This window comes from Notechis scutatus, chromosome 1 (genome assembly GCF_049901735.1).
Source record: "Notechis scutatus isolate UNSWTSFEM ecotype Mainland chromosome 1, rNotScu1.2, whole genome shotgun sequence".
NCBI lineage: Eukaryota > Metazoa > Chordata > Lepidosauria > Squamata > Elapidae > Notechis > Notechis scutatus.
Genome location: NC_142009.1, coordinates 278,203,189 through 278,220,837, shown reverse-complemented (window position 1 = coordinate 278,220,837; position 17,649 = coordinate 278,203,189). Strand labels below are relative to the sequence as shown.

General features: G+C 37.1%; 1 protein-coding gene across 1 annotated transcript in view; it reads left to right on the top strand.

Annotated features, from left to right (window-relative positions):
* The window catches only part of IVD (isovaleryl-CoA dehydrogenase), a 28,445-nt gene extending 11,275 nt beyond the window's left edge, over window positions 1–17,170 (top strand). Inside the window, exons 5-12 of the mRNA XM_026664569.2 lie at window positions 4,388–4,481; window positions 5,896–6,032; window positions 7,482–7,578; window positions 9,985–10,078; window positions 12,020–12,101; window positions 12,910–13,014; window positions 14,746–14,818; window positions 15,304–17,170. Of these exons, the coding sequence (XP_026520354.1) occupies window positions 4,388–4,481; window positions 5,896–6,032; window positions 7,482–7,578; window positions 9,985–10,078; window positions 12,020–12,101; window positions 12,910–13,014; window positions 14,746–14,818; window positions 15,304–15,437 (816 nt within the window). The 3' untranslated portion in view covers window positions 15,438–17,170. The remainder of the gene's footprint in view (window positions 1–4,387; window positions 4,482–5,895; window positions 6,033–7,481; window positions 7,579–9,984; window positions 10,079–12,019; window positions 12,102–12,909; window positions 13,015–14,745; window positions 14,819–15,303) is intronic.
* The last annotated feature ends 479 nt before the right edge of the window (window positions 17,171–17,649 follow it).

The following is a 17,649-nucleotide window of genomic DNA, read 5'->3' as shown; positions in this document are numbered from 1 at the left end:
CCCAGTCTATATGTGTACTTTTGGTTTTTCTTGCCTAAGTGTAGGACTTTACTTTTGTCTACATTGAATTTCATTTTGTTAGATATGGTCCAGTGTTCTAGTCTGCCAAGATTCATCTGGATCTTGAGCCTATCTTCTTGGGTGTTAGCTATTCCTGACATCTTAGTATCATCTGCAAATTTGGTAAGTTCCCCTTCTATTCCCTCATCTAAGCCTTCTATTCCCTCATCATTTGTGACCGTTCAAAGTTACAATGGCACTGAAAAAAGTGACATGGCCATTTTTCACACTTACAACTGTTGCAACATCCCCATGGTCACCTAATCAAAATTCAGATACTTGGCAACTGGTTCATATTTATGACGGCCACAGTGTCCCAGGGTCAAGGGGTCTCCTTTTGTAACCTTCCAACAAGGTTCACAGATTCACTTAAAAACCTTGTTACTAACGTAATAGTTGCAGTGATTCGCTTAACAACTGTGGCAAGAGAAGTCGTAAAATGGGGCAAAATTCACTTAACAGGTGTTTCGCTTAACAACAGAAATTTTGGGTGTCCATTGTGGTCATAAGTCGAGGACTACCTGTATTCGTTTTGTTTTAGAGTACAGCAAGTCACATTATTCTGCCTCAATTGTTTTACTTAATCTTTATAAAATGTATTTTGTTTAAGTATTATAGGTAGAAAACAATTTAAAAACATCTGGACTAAAAACCATCTTCAATTTTTATGTCTGATTTGTCGCTACAAATTAATGATAAGTAAAGGAAGCAATCTTATATCTGCAAGAGATATTTACCAAGTCCCTCTAGGTTTGAGAGAGAGCCTGTTTAACACTGAGGTTAGGATAAGTATCTTACATATTTAAGTAGCAGTTAAATATGTAACTATATGTATAGCAGTATATAGTACTATATGTATAGCAGCAGTCTATACATACAGTAAGACTTGCCTAGGAATAAGCACCCCTGAACTTAGTAGGGCTTAATTTTGAGCGAACATCTACAGAAGAGCCCTTTCATACATGTGCTGCAGTTGAACTAAACTGCAGTACATGTGTATGAAGGAGAAGAAAGTTGGAAAATTCAGAGTTTTAAGCTCATGCCTTCCTTTTCAAATATAATCTTCCCTCCACTCATCTGGTTGCCTCTGAAGGCTGATTTTATAGATCTGTTGGTCCCTTACAAATGACAGAGCAAGTTCAGTTGGTGCTTCGTATCTCATGTTGTCTCTTTTCACTTTGAAGGGAGCCTTTTCCATGAACTCAGTTCATATAACCAATTGTCAGTCTTGACGTGGTGTCCAGGTGCATGTGAGCTTGTTCTGTTTGCTTCTCCAGATGCAGAAGCTAATATTTTTTTCCTGTAATAAGGAAACATACACTGCAGGCCTCTATAGTCCTCCCTCATTTGCTTTTGTGCAAGTTAAACACTTTGCAGTGTTTCAAGTAGACTTCTCACACAAGATGTTTGGCTGGGCTACCTCCACATTTGTTTCCTGCCATGACTAGCCTATGGTGCAGTGAGGAAGAGAAAGTATTTGATATCCACAGGAGACTTCTGCAGACTTGGAAAAGCAGGTTCCCAAAGCCCCTGGAAGCCTATTTCTGTTGTGTATTGGTATCAAGGAAAAAAAAGAAATAGTCTTCTGCTAAGTCATTTCATCCTTTCATTTATTTTCTGGCACTGAAAGTTATTGCTTTTCTCTTTTATCATGCAAAATTTTCCATATGAATGTATTTTTAAAACAATATTTTACATCCTAAGCAATAGGATTCCAGATGGTGTCTTTAAAAAATGAAGAATCTGGAATGTGATCTTTAAAAAAAAAAGTGAGGAAAAAGGCAATGCCAAACAAAAAGTTCTTCTGATTTCTACTCTTTCATGATTCCTCGGTAACTTAATGGTAGCCTGTTGTAGCTTTTGGGTGATCTTCAGGGGCAGCCCCATGTAGAGCCAGTTGCAGTAGTCCAAGTGTGAGAACAGTGAAATTAAAACTTCATTTCTGAGGCCTTCAGTCAACAATGCTACTTTTTAGAGACCAAAGACCTTGCTTAGTTTTGAAATGTGTGTCAAGATCCTTTAGTCTTATATATGACAGTTGTGTTTTTTGTTGTTCATATGCAAATATTGACGGATTTTTCCCTTCCTTTTATTGTTTTCTGCTCTTTAAAGTGTAAACCACCTAGAGTCACTTTGGAATTAGGTAGTCTCTAAATAAAATCAATAAAAGGTGTGAGCGCAACAAAAACTGAATTTGATTTTATTTAGTTTCTAACGTAACATTCAAATTTCCCTTAACATATTAAGCATTTCCATTTGGTGGCAACTTTGAAGAAGCCCCTAAGAATATGCCTTAGCTGTTACATGCCCTTCTGCAAGCTCTGTGTGATTTGGTTCTGTAGTTTCCGGTCTGGGTTCAGCTGCAATTACAACTTGAAATTGAATCTAGTCTTTGCAATGAGGCTCTTGTCCCAAAGATGCTTTTTCAAGAAGCAACTGGACCTTCTGGTTTTTCTTTGAAGACATTTCGCTTCTCATCCAAAAAGCTTCAGCTTTAACTGGATGATGGGGTATGGAAGGATTTATATTCCTTGCAGACAGCTGGTCATTTGCAATCTTTTAGAGAGTCCTTGAGGCCATTTGGAGGTTTGTCTGTGTCCTCGGGATTACCTGAATAGCGCAAATGGGTGTGGATCTTTCTTGGAACTGCTGAAAGGACTGTGTTGTGGAGCTGTGTTTTCTGCCGAATGTTTTCTGCCCTGTGTCCCTTCACTATTGAACACAGCAAAGGCTTTTGGGGATGAGCCTGTGTTGTGTCCATCTCAAACTGAACCATTTGCGCTTCAGAGCTGAAGAAGCTTCTTGGATGAGAAGCAAAACATCCTCTAAGAAAAAAAAGAAAGTCCAGTTGCCTCTTGAAAAAAGCACCTTTGAGACAACCATGACCCTAAGAATCTCCATAGACAATGAGGGTCTACTACCTTGTGTTCTGTTGTGCTTATGCATCTATGAAAATATCCATACAGTTCTAAAGTAGTTACAGGATGTTGCTCTTCTTAATTCATCGGAAAGCTCTAATATGTACAATGTCTACAGGAGACCTTGAAAAAGATGTCAGTTTTTCTCCTTATTTAACGAATAAAAGAATGAATTTCTGATATGAAGAGGCTTTTGACTTGATTAGTTCCCTATTCTTACCCCTCACTGCTCATCGCTGTTATTGCAGTGAGAACAGTGCAATCACTGCCCAATTGATGCAAAAATGAAATATCTTCCATTTGCGCCGTTACATTTTTCACTTAGAATAGGGATATTCTAATTTTTATTTTTATTTAAATCATCTTTCCCCAAGTGAGTACCCATTATTGCAAGATAGCATTTCATTAAAAACAACTTTGCATTAAGTAGGTGAGTGCCAGAGCTGATGAGCTAATAGTGCTTTAAATACAAACTAAATAAAGAAGGACGACTGTTTCTATATGGTGGACTTGGTGATATTTTTAAAAAAATGCTCTGACAGTTAAAATTTCTTAGTTGTTTTCCATTTATTAAAATCTGGGCTGGAACATTAAGGGAGAACCCATTCTGATTCCATGAAGCAAATTTTCCTTATTCTGTACCATCCTTTCTCCAATTAATAAAATTATTTTTACCCATAATGCTATCAAAAGTGGGTAAATTGTATGGTTTATCTATTTCATTCTTATTGAGAAATGTACAAGTTTACCCAAGCATCTCACTGTCTTAAATTGAAAGGCTGAAGTAATATTAATATGTAGAGTATTAACTATATTGCTTCATTCCAGTGTACTGAACAAGCTTGGAAAAAGAATAGATGTAAATATGGAGATGGCGGGGCTAAAAAGAACAGAAAGCGAGGGAATGAGAGAGCTGTTGTGCCAGGATAGCAAAACTGACTATTTGTACAATTCTATTGTGAAAGTTAAGAACTATTGCAGTTTTAATATATGGGCTGAGATTTTGACATCTTATTCCAGACCCATGGCTTCTGTCCAATTTTTAAACTCTGTTTTCAATGATCTGGTCATTTTTCAAGTATACATCAATTTGGTCCTGTTTTCAAAAGGCAAGAAGGGAGAAGTCCTCATGGAAAGCTACTAATACTTTTGTCTTGGTACCCTTCTCCTAGCTGTAAAGTCCATTCCAAACAATGTTTCATTATTCATTTGCTATAACAGAACTACAGAATATTATCTTGCTTGATGTGATGTTCTACGGTGTCATTAGTAAAATTATTTGGAGCAGCTCTCCAGTGATAACACTTGTTATTGCAGTTCCCCAAAGCATGAAAACAATTTTTTTAACAATTAAAAAAAATAGTAATGATAGCAGCAAAATAGACTTCTTTTTCATCTTATCTTCCCAGTTGATTAGTGGAGAGCATATTGGAGCACTAGCAATGAGTGAATCCAATTCTGGTTCTGATGTTGTCTCCATGAAGCTGAGGGCAGACAAAAAAGGTAAAAATTATTGTGTATACATGGAAAAAAAATGTTTGTAAAAGATATCCAATGCCCCTTGGGCTTCCACTTTTATACATCAAGCTTTTCTAACTATTCTTTTATGTCCAAAAAATTAACTTACGCTAGTTCTGATGTATGTCTGAGCAATTCCCAAGCCAAAGGGATGGAGAACAACTAATGCTGTTGTAAAACACAAGTCAGCATGAAAGGCTGATGAGCTGCCACAGATGTGAATATAACAGTTTTGTCTAAAGCAGCTGTTGCCAGGCTAAATGAAGCTGACAATGTGTTCTCCAGTGGGGATCCTTATTGTCCTATCCTCAGTTTCTCTATTTTCATTGCTGATCACTGCCGATCAACCCACATCCAAGGTTATTGATTGTGAGTGGGAAAATGTGCCCATGATTTCCCCTTTTGGCAACTCTCCCCTGTACTTGTTGCATTCTGTTTAAAAAGCTCTATCAAGTTTCAAGCTTTAGGTACAAAGTAGGCAAAGCCAGGAAATCCTCATTGCTGATGTAGAATTCCATGTGTCCTTTTTTGGATTCAAACCCTCCCCGCAATCCTCCAATTTTGGGCCATCATTGCAGTGGTGTAGAAGTGGTATGATGGTCTAGAGGTGGAGCTCTCACCTCACAATCAGGAGGCTGTGAGTTCAATCCTGGGTAGAGGCAGATATTTCTCTCTCTGGGCACACTGAGAATATATCTGCTGAACAAAACTCCGCATTGGCAACCGGAAGGGCATCTGGCCATTAAAACACTCCGCTAGCTCCATTCAGTTGCCCAGGCTCCGCCTTGCAAGGGATTATGGGGTTGTTAAAAGATGCTGATTGCAGTGGTGTAGAAGGACCATCTAGTTGAAGTTCATATAAACTCGGCTTTAAGATATTGCATCCACCCAGGTGTATATTGATATAGAAAGTAATTTCTGCGTCTTTTTGATATTCACATTTGCTTTCTCTTGCTTCAGATTTGAGGATTGGGTTTATTGGCAGGGATGGGGAAACACAGAGAACACAGGTTTCTGAGTGTTTCAACCGCTTTAAGCAAAAATTATATGGAGCAAAGTTGTGAGGTGAAAAATAAAATATTGCACAGAGATATGATTGTCATAACTTCATACTGTTTGAGAAGCACTGATCTGTGGACCAACCCTTCTAGCTGACTAATCCTTTGAAGAATGTGTTTTTTGCGTAGGACGACTCTGCTCCAGCGCTAAGTTATATAGTAAGTCTCTACATCTAACTGTAAAAATAAACAGCAACATAAAAGCAAACAGGTATCCAGAATCTGAGAAGAAAAATTTATGGAAATTTCAGTTGTCTTGGAAAGTATAAGACTTTCTGGAAATACATTGACTACGGGTGTTTTGTGAACCAGACAATTAAGCAGTTATCTTTCCTTTCCAGGGGATTATTTTGTTCTAAACGGGAACAAATTTTGGATTACTAATGGCCCAGATGCTGATGTTCTAATTGTATATGCTAAAACAGACCCCAGTGCTGTTCCAGCTTCTCACGGTATAACAGCATTCATTGTGGAAAAGGCAAGTCTCCAGGGTTGTAAAAAAAAAAAAAAAGCTTGTTTTCCTCTTCCATGTAAAATATTTTACACATGTGTATGGATATCATGTCCTTTCAACTGGATGTGAAAGAACTTACTTGTTAGAAAATAAAACAAGCCATGCTCCTGAATTCATTGAAACAACATTGTCTCCAAAATAGAGGCCAACAGTTCCTTCTTCTGTGGCCAATCTTGCATAAGAAACTGAAAAGACCAGGCATTCCGCTGGCCTTCCTTGAGCGTTCTGAGCAACGGTGTTAAGTTTTGCAGAAATAGAGTTGCCTCTGCCCATAGAGTAAGAAGAATTCCAGTGGTGGGATTCAAGAAGTTTTACTATTGGCTTGGTGGGCGCACTTTATGTGCGTGCACACACTTTCCGTGTGCATGCACATCAAACGTGCATTTTGTGTAGGCACAGGGGCGTTCCAACTCACCTCCTGCAAGCCTGCACTCTCACTTCAGCAGCTGCCGCGCAACACTCTGCTGTACCGCGCAAAGCAGCTGTGCTTCAAAAGCAGAGGATAAAGGTGTGTATAGGCGCCTGGGCGGCCGGGTGGGCCCAACAGCAGAGCGGTGGAGAGATTGATTTCCACTGTTCATCATCGCTAAGAACCGGTAGAATACCACCACTGAAGAGTTCCTTAAGAATAGCTCTAAACTGGCAAGATTAGGACCTCTTAAAATAATAATTTACCTTGTGATGTTTAACTTCAGTGAGCTCAAGGAAGTTCTTCTCTGAGTTTCTGAACTGGAACAACATAGCCTACATGATGATGGTGTAAACCTATTTGATGGCATTTTTATTTTAAACTAATTTTACAGTCATTCCCATGTCCATCTTTGTGTAAATTAAGAACCATCTTGCCACATCCGATAGGAAAGTCTTGTTAAAAGGATTGAGCCATTATGATTTTCTATATGCATATTCATAATTAGTGAATCACCCTGAAGCCTCCGCTGACTATATATTGTAAACAGTTTAATAACTAGTATTACAGATAGAAGAGATCGAGCATTGAATGAGTAGAAGGCAAGTAATGGAACATTAGAAATCAGGAAACTGGAACAAGATTTCATTTCATATCAGACCCATGAGCCCAGACTCTTTACATCCCTAATTTAGTTAGAGTGCCATGTTACCTTGGGGTTTGGAGTAAGAGTGACAGGAACGCAAACTTAAACTTGTTTTGGCTTCATGTTAAGAATTGGGTACATACATGTATGTTGATTTGTGGTCTCTGATTTTGCTATCTCTGTAGGTGTAGGATCTCTTCCTTTACCGTGTTGCCATTAGTACACTTTGCATGAGTCATTTCTGTGATTAGCTCCTATTCAGTACAGACTATTCAGTTAGAAGCTTTAAGAAATGTGTTTTAGTCTAACCTCTAATGGAAGAGAGTTTCCCTGTGCATTTTCTATTTCTTTTCTTCAGAATATGCCTGGTTTTAGCACAGCACAAAAACTGGATAAACTGGGAATGAGAGGGTCAAATACCTGTGAATTAATCTTTGAGGATTGCAAAGTTCCTGGTGAGTTACACAGTAGCTGTGCTGCTTTCAGCTGTAATGACAACTCCCCTATTTCTCTCTTCTTAGGTTTGTCTTTCTGAATGTTAAATAAAATATTTTAAAAACTGAACAGTCAAAAATTGTTTCTCTATACTTAAACTCTTTCTTCTGAATCTCATTTTCCCTCCATCGTTTCCCTTCTCCTCTCTTTTCTAACAACAGTGGTTTGTTTAAACAGACTCTATTTTCTGGACATATTACTTACCCAGCAATGATTTATTGACCTTTAAAATAACAGTAGACAATCTACAGGGTATTCCTCAATCTTGGCCATTTTAAGATGTTTGGATGTCTATTCCTAGAATTTCTCAGCCAGTTTGCTGGTTGGGAAATTCTGGGAGTTGAAGTCCAGACATGTTAAAGCAGCCAGAGTTGACAACTGCTGCCTACAATTTATTTATGGCCATTCTATCGTAATTCTGTCTCCTGATTTCCATAGCAATCCTGCCTATTCCCATTCCATTTCCTTGTCCTCTAATTCATCCATGTATACATAAGACCTCTTTGTCATGGGTCATGCCTCCATCTACCTGATAAAATGAGGTAGACATAAGCTTAGCTTAGCTTATGTCTGAGTAAGTTTTAAAAGTATTAATAATTAAGGTGCCAGTGTTGTCTTTATGTTAAAAGCATTCAATAGAACAGCTCATGGTTAACATCACCCATTTTATCTTGTTGAGCAGGGATCCCCAACCTTTTCGACGCCGCGGCCCGGTTCCGACATCAGCTGGGCGCCGCGGCCCGGTGCAGCGTCAACTGGGCGCCGCCATCTTTTATGACGAAAAGGCGCTTCCGGTGGCGTCACCGGGCGCTGTTCGTCATAAAAATATGCGGCGGCTGCGCTTTCTGGTGAGCTTTTCGGGTAGAAATGGCTTTCTACCCGGAAAAGCTCACTGGCGCTGGCGCCGCCATCTTTTATGACGAAACAGCGCTTCCGGTGAGCTTTCTACCCGAAAAGCTCACCAGAAGCGCTTTTTACCAAAAAAGATGGCGGCGCCCAGCAACCAGCGGCCCGGTAAGGCTTGTTCCGCGGCCCGGCACCGGTCCGCGCCCGGCGGTTGGGGACCCCTGTTGTTGAGCATTCAGCATAGGGTTCAAGATTGTAATTTCCTATATTTGATTTCAGGAAAGGAAAAGAAACATCTTTTACTTGGTTTTCTCTGTGAATCCATTCTTTCCCACATTTGATCACAGTACATGTTGCTAATAAGGAACTGCAGAAGAGGCCATCTTTATACTCTTAAAAATGCACCTTCTCATTTTTCAGATTTTATTGGCAGTAAAGTGGATTCCTGGTTTCCATTTTTTTAGGTAGAATTGAGAATGTGTCATTTCTTTTTTGAAAAAAACTGGTTCCATTTCCTCAGCTCAGTGGAAGACAACAGCAGTATTACTAAATGCCAGTTAAGCTTCCCTGATCTCCAGGGTCACTTGCATTGTTGTCCAACATTGACCTGTTCCAGTAATTTTCTGAGCTTTTAGAGTTCTTTCACTTGGATCAGAATGCATTTTAGAAATACAATTCTGAAACACATGGCTTTGTGTCACATATACTCTAGTGGCTGTAACACAGGCTCCTTTGATCCCCATAAGCACCCACAGAAATATATGTTTAGGCCATATAGCAAAGGCCACAGCAGATTCAGAGGACTCATCTTGTATTCTGCTGGAGGTATATTTACTCAAAGTTATTCTCTGAGATTCACTCAGGGAATTAAGATACTGCTCTTTTTCTACATTTCACAAGGAATGCACCCACTCCATGTAATTGCATTACCTATAGTTTGCAACTGTTTTTTTTACTTATATTGTGTGTGTGTGTGTGTGTGTGTGTGTGTGTGTGTGTTAGGGTTTAAGTTAGGCAAACAGCACAGCTATATATAATTGCAGAATAACATCAATTGCTGAGCCTTATGTTTCACCTTGTGATTCCACAGTTGTGTATCAGCATAAACAATGGGTAAAGGTACATTTCTTTCACTATTGCTGTTTTTTTCAGTATGTTTTTAAAACCAGGTTATTGGTACTGTAGTTTTTAATATTGGAACTGACTGATGTCATCATATTAGACACAACAGGTTCCCATTACTGCTAATTTATTTATAATTTGATTTTATCACCATGATACTGAGATTAAACCTTAAATTGTGCATGTTTAATTATTTTTTGTCAAGATATGTAAGAAAGTGCATTGGTAACAGTGCTTTTTCTTCGTTGCTAAACAATATTTGTTAAAAATGTAATTCTCTCTATATCATATACTGCTGTGTATATGTAGGCTTACACATAATCTATCCGTGGTGCATTTCTTTATCTGAACCAGTGTTGAAGTTATACAAGTAACCAACTTCTCTTTGTCTCTTAAAGCTAAGAATGTATTGGGACAACTAAGTAAAGGAGTCTATGTGTTGATGAGTGGCTTAGATCTAGAGAGACTCATTCTGGCTGGTGGACCACTAGGGTAAATATGAGTTTATTTTATTATTCTGAGAACATTGTGATACTTCATCAGTTCTCTCAGTTGGTGGTAATAATTCCTTATGTAAAGTATTATTCACATGAGAAATCATTCCTACATTTCAATTAGTCTTTTTACTTGCTTTTCTTACATTAAGTTTCCTTATCTTTAAAATTATTTTTAAGCAACCTGTTTATACTAGCCTACAGTTACTCCCCTCCCCTCACAATTGTCTCTAGGAGCAAAGGGGCCTTCGTGGTTTTTATAGCTTTGAGGTGATTTATTCAAAGCAATGACTTACAAGTGCAGTTGTTCTTTTTGCTATTAAGACACATGAAAACAGTAGCTGAGATAATTGTACCATTACTGGCCATCTGTCAGCATAGAATGTCTGTCTCTGTAATAACTTCAGGGGAAGTTCAGATCATGAATTGCCCATAAATACCATCCATTACTTTTTAAGGAGGCTGACAACATTGAAGGGCTGCATTTTACTTTTTAAAAAAAAATAATATTCTGAGAGTTACAAAACAGTATGAAGTAATGAAATGATCATCACCAGAGTGAGTGAGTTGTCATTTCTAAGTATTACTTTTAAAGGTTTGAGTTAAGAGATTTGTGCAGTTATGTTACTGCTTGATTTGAAAGAAAAATCATTCTGCCAAACATAGCCACTTTTTGCTGAATTTTGGTAGCATAATCTGAACACCAAAATAAGGGTGTTCAGGGAAGAGGATACCAGAGCGACAGCAGGAAATATGCAAGTGGGGTCCCTAACATTAAGATATTAAAAGTGATGTCTAAACTTTTTAAAATACAACTGCACAATACAGAGCACTATTTCCAGTGCTGGATATCTTTATGCTTTCAAAGAACCCTGCATAAGACACCATAATGAAGTATTTTGAGTCAAATTTGAATAAGATAAGGTTAATCTAATTGATTCTTATCTGCAGAGTAGTGCAGCCTACCATAATTTCTGGCTGCCTAACCAGTGAATCATAAGACAGTAATACTGCAGTTCAGCATTCCATGAGCAGAATGAAAAACACAAGAGACCAAGTTTTCCAATGAACCATTATATAGAGAAGCTGGAAGCTATAATTCCCTCCTCCCCCACCTTGCCTCCCAGCATTTGTTTTGTCTAATTTTTCCAAAAATTACTTTGTGTTGCATTTTTCAAGTTTGCATAATAGTTTTATGAGTGAAATGAGTTTTTAATTATGCTTATTTAGCAAATATGGAAATATTATTTGGTTCCAACTTCATAATCTTTTAATTACTTGAAATATTTTATACTAAGTTTCAATGATAAAACTTATTTGAAATAAGTTTTCTTTGAAATCAAATATCATTATTAAGATTCCCTTCATCCTTCCCAATATACACGTTTCTATTCCCCTAATTTCTGTTTTCAATTCCCCTAATTTATCTTGAGGAAATTGAAAGTTTGCTATTTAATACATTGTTAGCTAATTATAGGAAAGAAGGGTCATATTATCTAGTCAAATAACTGTACGTTTTAGTCTTTTGTTTTATAGTCTGATTCAGAAGACTTTCTCAACATGGGCTTCTTGCTTTTCTTTTTTAATTTTAATGAGGTATAGGTTATCCTAAGAGCCTTCATCCTGTTATAATTACTACAGTTTCTAAATGGACCAACACAGTTTTGTATAGTTCTGTCACTTGTAATTTTACCTTTTCTGGAATATATTATTTTACTGAAATGCTTAAGTGGGCAGGATAGGTTCAAAGCATTTCTTAATATTTGGTCAGTTTCTTTTATTCACCTGCTACTGCTCATCTATCATTTTTCTTAATGCCCTTTTAGTTTCATGATTTTCTGAATTCACTATGTTTTTCATTGAATTTTTATGGGCCACCCTTTCAGAAATATGCTATAAATTTATAAAATCAATTTTAGTACATTTGTTTCCCTTGCAGAATCATGCAGTCAGTCCTAGATCATGCTGTTCCATATCTGCATATCAGGGAAGCATTTGGGCAGAAAATTGGCCACTTCCAGGTAAGCATAATGAAAGAGACACCAATTAACTTTCAGGGAAGAATTCAATAATTGGCTAGTATCTGATCATCAATAAGAATCGTATTAAATAGATTTTGAATTAATTGCCTTTTAATTGTTTCTATCCTAGTTATGTTAATATTTGCATTCTAAGAAACGAAGTGCAAAACCATTGTACTTTTCCCCTTACTTCAATACTGGGTGATTCAGAGTAAGAAAATAATGGCATTTTAACTGCTAGAATATTCTTAAATTTGAAATTTAGTATCTTTGGGAAGCAACATTTGGATTAGATTTGCTCTTTATGTTACTTCCATACACCCACTGCCCAGGATAGCTGTGAGTTGGGGACCATGTAAATTTAACGAACAAATAACTATTTTAGTTTGCAGCTCCCTTTTGGAGAACAAGTAGGGATTTGGATTTTCAAAGTACTTTAGCAGTACAAAGGCTACTGTGATTCAAGGGATGATTTCATCCAATTACTATTATCACCATTTTCCTCCGGTAATAACTGTTCTTCTAGTGACATTTCACTAAGGCTTGCTAATCCAACACAAGTAGTTTTGCTTCTATTTCACTTTGCACTTTGGTTTGTGGACAGCAGCTGGAAATGTATGTTACTTCTGTCTTCTATATACCAATAATGAAATACATTTTTAATTGTTTCTTTTTTTACTGCTATTATAAGTCTCACTATAGTGATGTTCAGGAATGGAAGCCAATTTAATACAGATTTTTAGACATAACATTTGAAAATAACTTCAAACATTTTGCTTTTTTCACCTTTTTATGCTGCTGTATATAGTTGATGCAGGGTAAAATGGCTGATATGTATACCCGATTGATGGCATGCCGGCAGTATGTATATAACGTAGCAAAGGCGTGTGATCAAGGACACATCAATGCAAAGGTGAATTTGCGGGAAAATATTGTTTTTATTTTATTTTAGCTTTTCTATCGTATATTTCTATTCATAACACTGAAACTGAGAAACTATAAAAGCAAATAAAGCAGTAAAATTCATAACTCTGCAACTTATCAGAAAATCAGATTTAAAAAAAAATCAACAATTTAATGTTTGATTCGGTGATTACTAAATGGATTATCCGTTCAAGGCAATAACCACTTTTGCCCATCTTTCCAAATGAACATACTGTGTTTCCCAGACTGTGAGTCCACTTATAAAATATTTTTAATTTCCACATTCCCCTGTATTTTGTTTTGCCAGGAGTACGTTAAAGATTTAGTACTACTGGAAATTAAGACACAAACTGTGTAACATATTTTAAATATCCCATTTTCCATTTTAACTGCTAGAATACGTTTTTATCTATCTACAAAAGATTTATTTATAGTGTAGCATAAGAAGTCACTGTAATAAGTTTAGTGTCCTTTAAAACAGGGGTCCTCAACCACCGGGTTCACCCCCGCCCGCCCGCCCGCAGTTCAACCCAGTGCTCGCCTGCCTGCCTGCCTGCCTTCGTGAGAAACAACCAGAAACGCAGGCAGGCAGGCAGGCAGAACGGAGCACTGGGTTGAACCGCGCTGGCGGACGCGTAGGGGTGGGGGTGAACGGGCGCTCGGAGGAGCTACAGCGACAGGAAAAGCCCCCCATCTTCTTTGAAGCAGTTTCTTCCTGGGCTGATGTAATGATCCCTAAACAAGGACTACAGGAGCTTCCTAGGGAAAACACACTGACTAAATGCTCCTCATTCAATTCCTGTTTTCACCAAACAGAGATAAGAGAAACATCTGCATGAAATTTTGTAGCTACACAGCTGGGCAAGACCTAGAACTAGAGACTGCAGTCAGGTGTCTTTAATGCTAGTTGTAGGGTAAACAAAGTTTTGGGAATGGAAAATAGAATCTCTCTTTCTCTTCCCCCTCCCCCGGTCCTTGAAAAAGTGTTTCTGCTTGAAACTGGTCCCTGGTACAAAAAGGTTGGGGACCACTGCTTTAAAAGGCACTAACCATGGCATGAACAAAATGGTTATTTCCTTGTCTCCCATTGCTCAAAACCTGCCATAGCCAATGTTGCCTTGCTCCTCATGGGGAGCAACTAACTATCTGGAGCACTTGTGGCCAATCTCCCATCCCCTCTTTGTCCAGAAAAGTTTGAACAGCCGTTCTGCTCATGTAATGAAATATGACCTTGAGAAACTGGGGAGAGATGCTGCCTAGGAAACAATCAGAAGAGACAGGCAGGAGTCCTCAGTGGCTTAAGAGTCAAAAGAAAATTAAGAAGGACCTGCCCTAATGTGTCAAGCAGTTAAAAGCAGCGGTGGGAAGTCTGTACTTGCAAAATTCTCTTAATGTAGCCATGCAATAAAGTATAATTAGTACATTTTGTGTTTCCTGTCTGGTTTACCTGGGATGGCTGACAACTCACTGGCTGTCCATTTTTTGCCTTACATTTCATTTTTCACGGAGCTGTCTTTTATCTGCCATTTCTTCTTTTGGAAATTCAAATATATAACAATTCTCTCCTAAGAAAACAATAAATTTCTCTGTAATAATTATGTATATTTAAATGCATAGTGGGATATGGAAAGAAATATGCAATTCTACTGGGTTATTTTTCAAATTAGAATTGCTTTGCATCCTTCTATTTCAGTGCAAGTGATCTTGTCTTTTTCTTCAGGACTGTGCCGGAGTGATCCTCTATTCCGCAGAATGTGCTACTCAAGTTGCTTTGGATGGAATCCAGTGTTTGGGTAAGAGACGAGATAGCTGATTGTTCCACTAGTATAGTAGACCAACTAATTAAAAGTTTGCATATCATTATATAGCTACTTCTGTCTCATCTTTACTGATTACCACTATATCTTATAATTTGTTTCTTTTCAAATTGATATTAATTAGCATGCAAGCTTTCTTTGCATATGAATACATTATTAGTACCGTTCCCCCCAAAATACAACCTATCCTGATAGTAAGCCCTAGCTTGATTTTTACACGTGTGCCCAATATAAACCCTAACCCCCCCCAAAAAAAAATAAGCTCTATTTAAGATCCCATCCACTTGAGTGCATGGGGTAAAAATTAAGCTTGGGTGGGGATTGGGGGTGGTGGAGCTGCCCTACTACTTACCTTTGGACAGTTGTAGCCAGGCCTTGCACACCCTAACACCTGCCTTGCTGGACCACCATCAGGATTTCTGTCTCTTATTTAACATTTAGCTCTTTTCCTTTCATTTCAGGGGGAAATGGCTACATCAATGATTATCCCATGGGACGTTTTTTGCGTGATGCTAAATTGTATGAAATTGGGGCAGGGACAAGTGAGGTGCGCAGAATAATAATTGGTCGGGCATTTAATGCTGCATTTGTTTGATAAGACTGTTGTAAAGAAGAATTGAACTTCAGACCAGGATGCCTTTTCTTTCCAAATCTTCAAACCATGCACAACTGTTGCTTTTCACCTGGATACTAGGCTATCCACCCCATTTTTGAAATTATTACGCTGCTAAATTTAAGAAGACACGACTATTGCAGTTACAGTGGAACAAAATAGGCGGTTCAAGTATAAGATGTGAATAACTGCCATCAAGTCTTATTGTAGAAGATTGAAATTTCATCCAGTTTAAAACGTTGCCTTTGTTAGAATCACTGAACTGCATTTTTTTTTCACCTGACTGACGTGTCACTTTTATGAATGGAAATAGTGGGGTTCTAATACATCCTATTTCCAAAATGCTAGTAGAATGCATGGAGATCTTTGATTACTGGATTTTGTGAAATTTTAGGTCTATTTGAATATAATTTATTAAAACATTGTTAAAATGTGAGGCATGTATTTCTGTGTATTCTGTCTCAGTATTAACTGAAGTATATTAGCACCACGTGAAGCTTGCAGTTATTGATGGACTGCCATTTCATGTTTGATTTGTGTCAGAGTGTCACTATTTATCACTTCAGAAGCAATTAAAATATTAGGCAGCTGCTTCACTGGGAGATTGTTGATTCTCTCAAAAATTTCCCCTTGATTAATATAGGATATTGCAAGTAGGAAAAGGACCTTTTTTTTTTTTTTTTTTTTGCTATGCCAGAGTTTCTGTGGAACAGGCAAGAAAAATCTATATTAAACTCAAGAAGGTGGTGCAAAAATTCCATGACAACACAGCCAGTCTGACCAGAGGGGGAAAAAACTGGTAATTCTTTTTCCAAATACAGGAAGCATGTTTGTCCTAAACCAGCAGCACAGAGTATATACATTTTTAAAAAATACTCATATCCAATTTTTCCTTCTTAATTAAGTTGTAAATAAAAAGGGATTGTTGCTTATGAACTAACCTATTTTTGATTGCAGTGCAATCCACACGATTGAATGAATTCTACATTCCAGAAATCAGTGCCTGACTTAAAAATGCATTTGAAAATCTCAATGGAAAAATTATATATTTCACAGACTGCATATAGGATTCCTGAAAATGTTAATTTTTAAAAGGAAGTATTACATTTGAAAGTGAGAACTTCCAATACAGTATTCTGTTAAATCAACAAAAAATATGTCCCATAACAACCAATTGGTCGCCTGTGAACTGCATCTTTTAAGTATGTTCCATAACAATCCAATTATGGTTTTTCCAAATCATATAGCCTGTGAACTTTGGCTTCATCTTTTTAAAGTATTAAATATGCAGCATAGAAGTAATTACTCAATGTAAAAATGAAGTTTTAAAATGCAACAGTATAATTTTCTCCTATGTTGAGCTCAAAAAATCAATTACTTCAAGATCATGAAGTGTTATCATAAAATAACATTATCTCTTCTATTGAACTATGTAATACAGCCAATTAAGCAAGGGATTATTAATAATTCAAATCAAGCTGGAACTTGGTTCCAAAACTTGCCACATGGTATCTAGAGTTATGAAAAAAAAAAACAATTCTTTAAAAAGCATTTTATCAATCTTACGAGATTTTTCATAGGTCTCTATGAAGGGTATTGATCTTTTTTATACAAAAGGGTTCTTTCTATTTTAAGCTGCTTTTGCTGTAGTAAAACATGGGGAAAATTGGTAGCTTTGTAAGATCACTAATATTAATAAACAATTATAAAACAAAGTTGTTGCTTCTCTGTTTATGCATTAACTGTTAGCATGTCTGTCTCCTCTAGGAGAAAGTGGGTAAAACTTTCTACATTCATTTACATTATATGATCATAAATAAAAGCTTGAATCTTCCCTCATCCTGTGGAGGCAAGAGGCACCTTTTTAGCTATAACTCTTCATTCAGTATTGTCTTACAACCATTAAAAGTCATTGAAATATTGGGCAGATTTTGAAACCATAAATTCCTGTGGAATTTCAACTATCATTTAAAATAAATCAGGTCATATTAATGAATGTTTCTATTATTGTATTGCTTTACAAGGGATACATAGCATATTCATACATTTAACTCGATCCCTTTTAATTTATTGTTTAGATCTTTTGTTTTTATTCTATGGATTTGGGGTTTGGCTTCTGATTTCCTTGTATATTATCCTGAAAGCTATTTATTATAGAGCAACCAATTTTAGAATAATATATAATTAGACTGGG